The 11,505-nt window shown below is 37.5% G+C and overlaps 1 protein-coding gene across 1 annotated transcript in view; it reads right to left on the bottom strand.

The window, feature by feature from the left end:
• Positions 1–8,281, bottom strand: part of il17rd (interleukin 17 receptor D) — a 50,743-nt gene extending 42,462 nt beyond the window's left edge. Inside the window, exon 1 of the mRNA XM_088337626.1 lies at positions 8,136–8,281. Within this exon, the coding sequence (XP_088193752.1) occupies positions 8,136–8,255 (120 nt within the window). The 5' untranslated portion in view covers positions 8,256–8,281. The remainder of the gene's footprint in view (positions 1–8,135) is intronic.
• Positions 8,282–11,505: the final 3,224 nt, after the last annotated feature.

The following is an 11,505-nucleotide window of genomic DNA, read 5'->3' on the forward strand; positions in this document are numbered from 1 at the left end:
TGTATGGTTATTTAGGGTTATCTTTCCTTTGGGAGGCTGGAACAGGTGAATTAGTTTTCAACTATTCCATATCGGGAAAATTTGCTCATTACACCAAATTCAAGATTGGAGCACGATCCTGGAACAAATTAGGCTTGTATGTAAAGGTTCCACTGTATACAGTACAGCAGTTTTAATTTGTGAACAAGTACTTCTTCATGTGTAATGTTCAATCCATTTGTCTCCAAAGTCAATTGGCTGACAATAGGTTAAGATAAGATGCTTTAATTTATTATAAGTAAAATAGCTAAGTTTGAAGATCTATTTAGGTGTTTCTGTTTTGTTTCACATATTCAGTTTTCATTTTCGACCACAAGTTAATTTTATTTCGGTGCATCTCTGCTGCAAACTCATTATTTCTGAAATACATGAATATGTATTTAACCTTTATCTGATAACAACTCCCGTGTTAGGGTATAAGTTTGTTTTAGTGACCCAGATTTGGTTTTAGTGGCACTGATAGTTGAGATCTTTGAGCTAAATCAGTCCATTTTCCACATTACTTTTCAACAAAATCACACTGGAGGATAACATCCTAACAGCGAAGCCCACCCAAATATTTTAGACAAGTTTCACATGGAAAGGACTCAGACGCTCTAATGTCAAAAACATACAAACCCCTGCGGCACAGAGAGCAGGACAGGGAAGGACACAGCGTAGGACCTGTCTGGAAAGTTGCAATTCCAACCAGGATGAACCTTACTGATTTTCCCTGTGCGTCCCCCTGCAGATGTTTGTCACACATGTGGAGGAGAAAAGGGGAGAAAAAGAAAAACCAAAGGATCATCCGGCTTTGTGAAACACAAAGGGATGTTTTTGCAAAGGTGGGTGTTACAGGTACAAGTGAAAGCAGGGAATACTATCCAGGAAGTAGGATATCCAAGCTGGGATCAAAGCGGGGGTGGAGTAGCCCTGTTCGCAGAAGATGAGAACATGATTTATAGGAAACAATTCTTCAAACATGAGCCAAGTGTTTTGGTTTACGTTTTCTTTTTTGCATTTCAAGTTTAAGCCTCCTAAAAACAAACATACATTTATTTAGTGATAAACTACAATTGTTTTTTGGCAATAGGAAATGTAAAAGCCCATCAAAGCTAGCAGTGGTATGGTAATTATAAAAAAATATCTACAACAGAGTGACATGAAAAAATATATATGAAAATAAAAATACAACTATACTCGAATGCCTTCCGTACTCTACACAAAAAGATTACGGTATTACTGCAGCTCAAGAAAGTTGGGACTATCCCCATGTATTGCATAACAAAACGTCAAGTAAGCTGCAACATAGTTGTCAAGGTATACACTAGAGGTCGACCAGTTATTGGCCGAGCTGATTATTGCCACCAATATTTGGAAATTTCACAGATATTGATATTGGCTTTTTTGTTTAATAAATCATTCGATTAATTAGATTTAAAACTGGGTAAGAGGAGCAGGCAGGAGCTTTGCTTTGAAGCAGAGTTGTTCTCTCACTCGCTTCTCCCCTCCCGCGATTCTAAAACCCATATTGGACGACCCCTAGTTCACACACCAAAATTAGCACAAGCCAATAGACTATAAGACAAAAAAAACGATTTTTGAGGGGGGATTTTTTCCCAAGTTGACTTGATGCATTCGTATAAAATGTTACTTAACGGCTATCAAGATTACATTAAAATTCAAGACATACAATGGAATGAAGTTCCCATAACTGTTTATAAAGTAACATACTAACAAAGATGATGTAAGTAAAGGTGAACGCCACACAAACAGTGCTAACATCAGCAAATAATTTCAAGATTACCCTATTTTCCCCACTATAAGGCCCACCGGATTATAAGGCGCAACATCCCAAAAACTGTTATTGAGATTTTTTTTCCATATGAAAGGCGCACCGGAATATAAGGCGCATGGAATTGAAGCTACTTTAAGCGCTAGAGTTGCATTAATAATAAAAATAAGAAGTGCGGTATAACTGATCACATTTGCATGTGATTAACATAACAATGGATGCATCTGGAATTAAACCAAGATCACGGCGTGAAGTGGGCTGGATCTTATTCAGTAGACCACTAGGGATACAGACAACACATGAAAAGACATGTTTTATCTCTTCATCACACTGTTCCGTGGTACAGCTAGCAGTAAGCACGCAAAGTTATTGCGAAGCGCAAGAAATTCAGAAGTGAATGACGATAAAGACATTGTGGAGAGTAATTTGGACGTCCTGAAAGATATAAATGTATGCATGGCCATACACATTCAAAACGTTTGCCACTTGCAATGCTTAGTTTGAGCTTGAGAAAAGTGAAACAACATTCTCTCTACTCCAGTGTATCTGGTACCTTGACTAAAAATAATAAGAAAAGACCCCAAAATTTTTCATGTGCCATCTGTATCCTTGGTGGTCTAATTGGAAGGATCTGGCGCTTTCCCCACCGCAATCCGGGTTCTAGTCCCGTTGCATTAATGTTATGCTGTTGCGAACAACCATTCTTGCTCCTAGTGACCTAGTGGTTAGGATTCAGTTAACTTACCCGGACTATCTGGTTTGATCCCCATTGCCACCATTGTTATGCAATTGTGGTCAGTGATAAAATGTATTGACTGATCAATAATTGCACAAATATGGGAACGCATTTCAAATTTTGCAAATGAAGGTGCACCCGATTATAAGGCGCACATAAACAATTTGAGGTTTTTGAGTGTGGCTTGTAGTCCGAAAAATGTGGTAGCTTTAAATGTATAAACAGTTGTTATGCGACATGTATTGTTTAAAAATCGGTCTTTACTGACAGCTGATACGCCTGAAACAAATTTGCGTTAGGACACAATTCCAATTGTTCAGCAACATTTTCTTTAACTTTTGTTGAATTCTACTCAAAGAATGCTGTAATTTTGCTGGGAAGTAGAGTGATTCAAAATGGCCCATTGACATTTCTTTCAACGTAAACGGATAGCGTCTGGGAGCACTTGGATGTTAATGAGCAGATAAGAAAATGCACATCACCAAAGGTCTGTAATGCAAATAACTGCATTCCTGTTATTTATCAGGCAGTTTCTTAAAAACCTTTTTAAAAAACTGAACCACACAAGCACCCCTAACAACTTCTCACCTGCCATAGTGCAAAGCCTTAAACTTCCACATTCAGCAGCCTTTGATGTGTGTACAAGTATGAATGCACGTGAGTGTGTGTTGTGTATTCCTGTGCTTGTGTTTAGGGGTTTGAGTGAGACGGTGAGTAAAGGGTGAGGGGGTGATGCAGGAAGGAATGTTTCAGTAGGTAAACAGTGTGAGACTTCCTGTAAGCACTTCAAAGGCTAAATGGGGAAATACAGATAACGCAAACACAAACTCCCAAAAAAAACTGCACTCACCTTAGAAAGCAGTTACTCTTTGATAAGCAGAGAATTGGCCACAATACAGATTAAATGCTGTCATAAGTTGCAAAAGTGATTATGTTTTATGAACACAATTTATAAAAATCTGCTAAGTTGATTGCATTCCTTCTCTATAACCAATAGGGTACTACTACTGCATCTTAAACTTTTTCAGCATACTCGAACTACAAGTCCAAATAGTAACAGAGATTAAAGTAATTGATTAATGCAACAGAATTTGACTGTGAAATTACTTCCCTGCTCCGATACATTATCATAAACTAAACTTGTAAGCTTATATAAGGTACCAGTAGCATATTGTATGATACTAGTAACATCCAAATGTTTGCTTACTATTTAGTTTTCCACTACTAACAACTTGTAGTAATCCAACTCAAAAGCCAAATGTATTCTTCAAGTACGCAGAAATCAAATCAACAGCAAATTTACAGTATTCCCTTGCTGTCATCGTGCTTAACTTTGAGTAGTTTTCAGATTTTCATCATGCATTGTGTTCTGCATTCTGAATGGTTAAACAGTCACCCTGCAGTTTTTCTGCCTGTGTCTAATTGTGCGTCAATAATGTAGCAGTCTAAGTTGTACACAAAAAGCTTGAGAAACCAACATTTAATAAGAGCGAATCTCTTTCAATTTTGAGTTCCTCTGAAAGCCGTCATGTCACCAAAAAGGTCTAGACCCACAAAAGCACCAAAATATAATTTCTATTGCCAATAAAGTTTGACCTCTCGAAATGCTAAAGTTATGTAAACATTTTTATGACACATTTTTATTTTACAATAATGTCCACAGGATGGCAAAAAAAATTAGCATCAAGGATAGTGTCCTGAAACAATTTAACGCTATAGTGCAATACAGTATAGCAGCAAGTTTATATCTAAAATTATACAGTACAAACGTTTTTTGTAAAAATAAAAATATAATACAAAAAATAATAATTTTTAAAAATATACAAAGTAAAGTAACTTTATTTGTTAAACACTTGAGCCAGTAAATAGGGTTTGTTCTTTGGTTTCGATGTAGATAGAAAATTTGAATTTTCTTTACTGTCATTGACATCAATGTAGTGAAACATTGTATACAATGAGATTAGACATGGCACTACAGAGTAAACATGTAATAAAGATTTCAAAGAGAAAACCAGGTAAAAACACTATTTGATAAATAAATACAATTTTCTACTCTGAGGGTTTAATAATCGCGGGTCCTTTTTGGCACGCAAACCCAACAAAAAACGATGGATTACTGTATTTGAAAAGCACTTTTCACACAATGGAATACAACTTACGGCATATTGCTGATATTACAATTGATAAAAATCAAAAAAGGACACCAAATATGCTCACCATCCAATATTCCAGACAGTGATATACACAAAGGTTGTGGTGGAAAAACATGGCATAGCACAGATTAACCATGTGAGGAAAGGGATCTAGTAAATGCTAAAAGCCGAAGGACAGAGGTATATACCTTTCTCCTGTCAATCAACCAACAACCCGTGATTTGAGAACTTAAGAGAGACACATAAAAAGACGTGAACTAAAAATAAAAATACAATACAATAAAACATTGAGAACACTAACGTAATTTCGCCATGCTAAAAAGTGTCTAGAGCGCCCTTGTAAAAAAAAAAAAAAACCAAGGGGCAGCACAGTCCGGCAGAAGAAGATAAACACAATACAAACAATGCTGTAATATTCTCAACATCCTTGAAATACCACTTAAAGGTGCTGTAGAGAATTTGGAACTTTTCTACTTGCTGATTCCATCTTCTGGTTTGTGTCATTATTGCAGCCTCTGTCAAGCTCCTTGTTGTGCGTGCAAGTACGTGCATTACTTACACATGCTACAAATAAACTATTTTTTCTAATCTTTATTAAGGTTCGTTTTGGGGTTTGGACTGAACGGGCCTTTTCCTACTTTCACCATTTTATTGCTACATTAATGAATAACCAAAACTGATGAGCATCACTGTCAAACCCCCCACTTCCCTTTTTCCTCCTACCTAATGTGCTCTGCGGCCAGAGCAGCTTAGCTAAAAGCTATAAACCAGATAGGCTCGATGGGGAACAAATATTAAGAGGCTCGATGGGGGAAAAAATAACGAGGCTCTTTGTTGACACATACTTGATAGAGAAAATATTCTACTTTCAACTATTCAGGGACATTTCAAACAAAGCACCTCATTTTAAAATAAAAGAAAATACTTTTTTTTTTTAAAAACACACTCAACTTCCAGCTTGATAATATTAGCATACACAATGTATGCACACTCAGGTGTGCATGTCACGTCAAGTTTATTTGTCTAGCCCTTAATCACAACAATCTTAATGGGCTGCACAAAATACTACAAAAAATATTAAAGAAATACTAGAAAACTGAAAAGTCAAATTAAGAGCTAATAATGCACCAAAACACTATCAATTTACTTTTATTCTGAAAAGAAAAAAATACTACAGAAACAGTACAAATACCGGACACAGAAAAATACTACTACTGAAATACTAGACATACATCTACAGTAATACTACAAAAATCCATCTACAAATATACTACTACAGTAATACTATAATACAGAAATACTATCACAGAAATACGTGTTTAGAGATCATATAACATTTGGACAAGAATGGCGAAAATGCAATAAATCCTATTCTATGTACAACAAAAATGTTCTTCTGCAAAAAAAATCAAAAGTGTAAATGCACTCAAGTGAAATATAACAAAAAGACTGACAAGAACAGAGAAACGTACAAACACACACCATTTAATCCCCAGAGCACTAAAATTTAAAGTAGATATAAAGAAAACCAAAATCAAATCAGATGTGGACTTTATTTGTAATAAAAACAAAACAAATGTTTTCTTCAATTTTGGATTAGAGTGAAGGCTAAACATGTTTTCAACAAGTGGAGCTGCTGGCGGCACATGTCAGAGGGGGACATTGTGATCCTTTTGAGACTCCTGAAATGGCAGGAAGTCTTTAAAAAGGGAAAAAAAGGCAAATAACCTAAAGCCACAAAACCATAGGTGGGCGAAATCCCTTCTGATTACCCACTCCAATCTGGAACATATACAAGTTGACTTCCAACAAGGTGAAAGAAAATAAGCAACCACCACATTCTGTTCAGTCGCAAAATTCAGACCTGGAATTTAAAATGAAATTCGGAAGTTCTTAACCACAGGGTTAAAATAGATTTACTGGATTGTAACGCTTTGCTGAGACAAATCAAGAAACAAAAAGCAAAACCCATACTCGCAGGCAAAGTTTTAAGAACCTATTATCTTATGTATAGAATAGAATATACCTTTATTGTCCTTGTTACAAAATGGGTTAACATATTGTGACAACGAAATTGGGCATGACACTCCAGTCTCACACAATTACAGTGAGGTAAAAAGCCAAGAAGATAAAGGAACAGAAGATAAGGTTATAAAACAAGGAGGATAAGGCTAGTTATAATTTAAATGATATTTACACAAGAAATGTCGGCATGTAGAATGTTACATACGGTTGGTATCAAGAATACAGTTGGTATTGTAAGGGTTGTGTGATTTTGCATTTGGTGCAAAAGTCATCATAGTGCAAAAAAAATAGTCAACATATGCATTGGTGCAAATATAGTCATATATAGTGCAGTCAACATGTGCAAGAACATATGTCATAGTAATGATGCAGCAATATCCCCAAGTCTGCATTACAACAGTACTTATTTTCTGATATATTTTTTCTGTACTTCTGTTCATTGAAAAGTGTTATTTTTGTTTCATGACAATTGTATTTGTAATGCCAATGCATTCATTCAATCATCAATTCCAGTCAAGTCAAGTCATGTTTATTTGTATAGCCCTTAATCACAAAAAGTCTCAAAAGGCTGCACAGACCAGAGATTCTATTGATTAGTTGTTGTAGCCCTACTTTATATTAGACGTGAACACTTTATATTGTATTTCTCAGTCTTAATATTGCACATTCTTGACAACTAGAGGTAAACTGTAATGTCATTGTAGAAATCCAACAATAATAACGGTGATTTTGATTCTGAAAGTCACTTTCCAAACCCCCACCCCTTTCCTTCTATTAAATGTGTTGCGCATCCCGGAACAGCGTTGCTAAAAGTAAGATAAAAGCTGATAGGTGCAGTGGAAATAATGTATTAAAAATATAAACTCAGTTGGGCATTGTTAACAGATAGTTAACAGAGAAAATATTATATTTTCAATTTTGGGGGGAAACCCTCAAACGACGCAGCCCATTTTTAAGTGACTGGAAGGTGAGCATCAGTGTCATTGTTTAGTTTCATCCCCAAGATAAGTGACTGAACATTCACCAAATTGAAAAAAATGAAATTATGCAAAATAAAAGTTTGATAATTAAATAGCAATCATTTCCACGGGTTTTCATGTCGTCAAGCGGACATTAAATCGTGACTTTTAGAGCGCAGAGCTCGACATGAAAGGTAATTAAGCAACGGGCTCCGACAGGTAAGTTGATTCGTGTCGTAAAAAAGTAATTTTAGGGAAATAAATGGGATTTACCTTACTCATATTTTCCCCCATAATACCAAGCATTACGTAAATACACGAAGTAAAACAAATGTATCCAAGGAAGTTGGAAAGGAGGCGACACCTGAACGTGTAGAGACTCGCTAGGTGACAACAACAAAACTAAGTGTGGTTATCATTTCAATGTTGTATGTTTTATTTTGTTTTACCTCAAATCCGCAGAGGTCCAGGTTGCTCCTCCTGTTTCCCGAAAGCGTGGCCCCATTAGAAACATTCCACATGAGGAGAAAAGCAGGGAGACACACGAAGAGAGTGGAGGAGTCAGCCATTCCTCTCCGAAGTCCCAGTCACTTCTGGTGACCTAGCGCGAGCACACCGCAGTTGCGCCGGAGTTTTCTCAATGCGCATGCGCGTCTTCACGCTGCGGGTGTCACAAGACTTGAAAAGAACCATTATCTCTTTTTTAAATTGCAGACCTGTCAACCTCAGCCAATTGCTCCTCTTATCAATGATTCCAAAACCGAACTAACACAACGAAGCACCTATTTACTCACAGCAAAACCGACTTTATCGTAGAACAGAGGCCGGGAACCATAAGGCTCGCTAGCCATACAGTATACAGCATGGGTCTTTTCATGAGTGCGTATGACTCGGAGATAAAAAAATATATATATACCATGCCACCCTGTATTTGTGTGATCAAAGCCAGTACCTACAATGTTTCACTGAGAGGTACAGTCCAGTATATACGGGGCACATTGTAACTACAGTTTACAGCAGGTGTGTCAAACTCATTTTAACTCGGGGGCCACACGATAGAAGAAACATTCTCTCGGGGGCCGGGATTAGAGGGAAAGAAAAATAGAGAGGGAGAGAAAAAGAGAGAGGGGGCAAAGACAGAGAGAAAGGGAGAAATAGAGAGGTAGAAAGAGAGAAAAGAGCGAGAAAGAGAACGTGAGAAACAAGAGAGATAAAGAGAAATAGTGAGAGGTGGGAAAGAAAGAGAAAGAAAGAAATCCAAAGAGAATTTGAAAGAGAGAAGGAGAGAAAAGAGGAGAAAAAGGGAGAGAGAAAGAAATACAAGTACAGCGTTTGTGAGAGGCACCTGGCTAGGGCAACATCAAGTGAGCATATTTCAACCTGCAGCTCGTTTTTCTCAGCGTTTTCTCCTGGGCCGGATTCAACCCCTTAGTGGGCCTGATCCGGCCCGCTGGCCGTCTGTTTGACATCACTGGTTTACAATCAAGGTGTCAAACAAAACAAAAAACTTTTTGGGGGGTTACATCGCTAAAGAATCCTTTGTATGGAGGAACATAAATTAATCCATGCTCACTGTTGCGACACTTTATGATGAAAATCCGCAGAAAAAAAACGAAATACGCCAAAACGCCATAAGAGCATCCAAAGTCAGCTCAAGTCATGTTTATTTGTATAGCCCTTAATCAAAAGAAGTCTCATAGGGCTGCACATACCACAGACAACGGATTACAGGTTTATCCTTAGCTGGTTTGACTATTTCAGGCCCTTTTTGAAACATGTTTAAAGTGGTGTATTTGTTGATATTTGTGACACAGGCTCTGGCTTTTTATTTTATTTAATAATTTCATCAAATCATCAAAGGTCACTGAGTGAAATAAAATGTGCTGAACAATAAGCTTTTGCCTGGAGAGCGGTTTTAGCGTTTACTTTGAAATTTGTCTCAAAAAATATGGTGTGGTCTCTAATGCAGGGAAGCCGGAATGGATGCAGGTGTGCTAAACAAAATAAGGTCCTGGATTTTGTTAACTAAAACTTTGTCGTCAACCATACTATATGCACAGATGAAATTGCTTCCTTTTCCATACTTGCAAACATGCACCATACAAATGACAGCAAGAACAAATAGCGAGTTTTGTATTTTTTTGTCACGAAAAAATCATCCATATAAAAATGAAAAAGAATGCATATAAAAAAAAAAAAAATCAAATATATGGGTTTCGAATAAAAAATGTGTTTAGTATAGCCCGACTCATTAATGGCAGTACACAGTGTAGGCGTCCTGACCAGTGATGCTGGTCAAGATGCTCTCAATTGAGCCTTTGTAGAACGAAAGCATTAAAAAAATACAAACAAAAACAAACCAGATCTCAAAACAACTAAGAATGTGTGCAAACTATAAACATAAAACCAACCATACATGGAAACAGAAGACAGGTTGGAAGTGGCATGGCTATAGCAAGAGCATTCGATTTTCTGTTTTCCATCTCAAGTATGTTTTTTGTTTCTGGTTTGGACATTGTTTTTTGTTAGTTTTTTTTTAATTATGACCTCAGTTGTTTGTGTTTGCTCCTGGTTTTTGTTAATAAATACCATCCTTTGTTAAGCACACCTGCCCCATTCCGGCTTCCCTGCTTTGGGGTCCACCTCCGCGAGCATGACAGAATGACCTAACCACCAAAGGACCCTGCAGGAAGATTTCACATCCCTGTCCCGACGGGGAGGGAAGGGTCACCTTGGCCGCTTCTGTATCCTGCCCCGGTGCCATGGCCGCTTCTGGTCCCTTTCCTAGCGGAAAAAAGGGTCCCTCGGCTGCTTCTGGTCTCTGTCCTGATGGCATGAAAGCCACTCAGCCATCTTCTGTTCCGGTTTCCCTTCTTTTGGCTCCACCTCCCCAAATGTGACACAATCACTTATGAGAAATTTTTAGAAGTTGTCCATGGGCTAGTCATGTGTTCTAAGGAGGCTACCTGGTGCCCAGGGGCACCACATTGTAGACCCCTGATATAGAATAATAGAATACAGCTATCTACTAAGTCATTGTCATCGGCGGCCAGTAACCGAAACGGGCCAAAATTGTCGAGACGCGATCGGTCCAACGAAGTTTGAGTTCTTTAATCTCCGTATAAAATTTTTATACAGCATAGATCATTTGAAATGGTAAAAAAAACGTAATAAATACTGAGAAGACGTTTAAGTTGACAGGTATGTTACTATATCACACACTTAGTGGAAAACATTTTACACATACGTATAAAACACATATTGCACAAATTTAAAGCCAAAAATATCTAAAACTGTTTAATGCGGGAACAGTGTATCGAAGTTTTTTTTTTTACGTCTAAATCACATTATATTTTTTTGTATGTATTGAATGTATGTATTCATTTTATACTTTGTGTCAAAATGGGCAAGTCTAAAACTGTGTCGAAGTCAAATGGACACAGGGCCAAACAAAAGATTGGCTTCAACATAACTGTCAACATCAGTCATTTCCCCCCCTTATTAAAATTGTAATTCCCTTTTTTAAGCAAAAACAAACCTTACAACAGGACACTTATTTACCCACGGCGAAACAGACTATGTAGAATTACAATAAAGATCATTTGTAGGAGGGCGGCACGGCGGGTGAGTGGTTAGCGCGTTCGCGGCACAGTTTTGAGGTCATGTGATCAAATCCAGCTACAAGCCTTCCTGTGCGGAGTTTGCATGTTCTCCCTGTGCTTGCGTGGGTTTCCTCCCACATTCCCTAAACATGCATGACAGGTTAATTGGCCGGTCCAAATTGTCTTTAGGTGTGAATGAGCTAGTCGTCTGTCTCTG

The sequence above is a fragment of the Urocampus carinirostris genome, chromosome 6, assembly GCF_059441175.1.
Source record: "Urocampus carinirostris isolate Australia breed hairy pipefish chromosome 6, RoL_Ucar_1.0, whole genome shotgun sequence".
NCBI classification, from domain to species: domain Eukaryota; kingdom Metazoa; phylum Chordata; class Actinopteri; order Syngnathiformes; family Syngnathidae; genus Urocampus; species Urocampus carinirostris.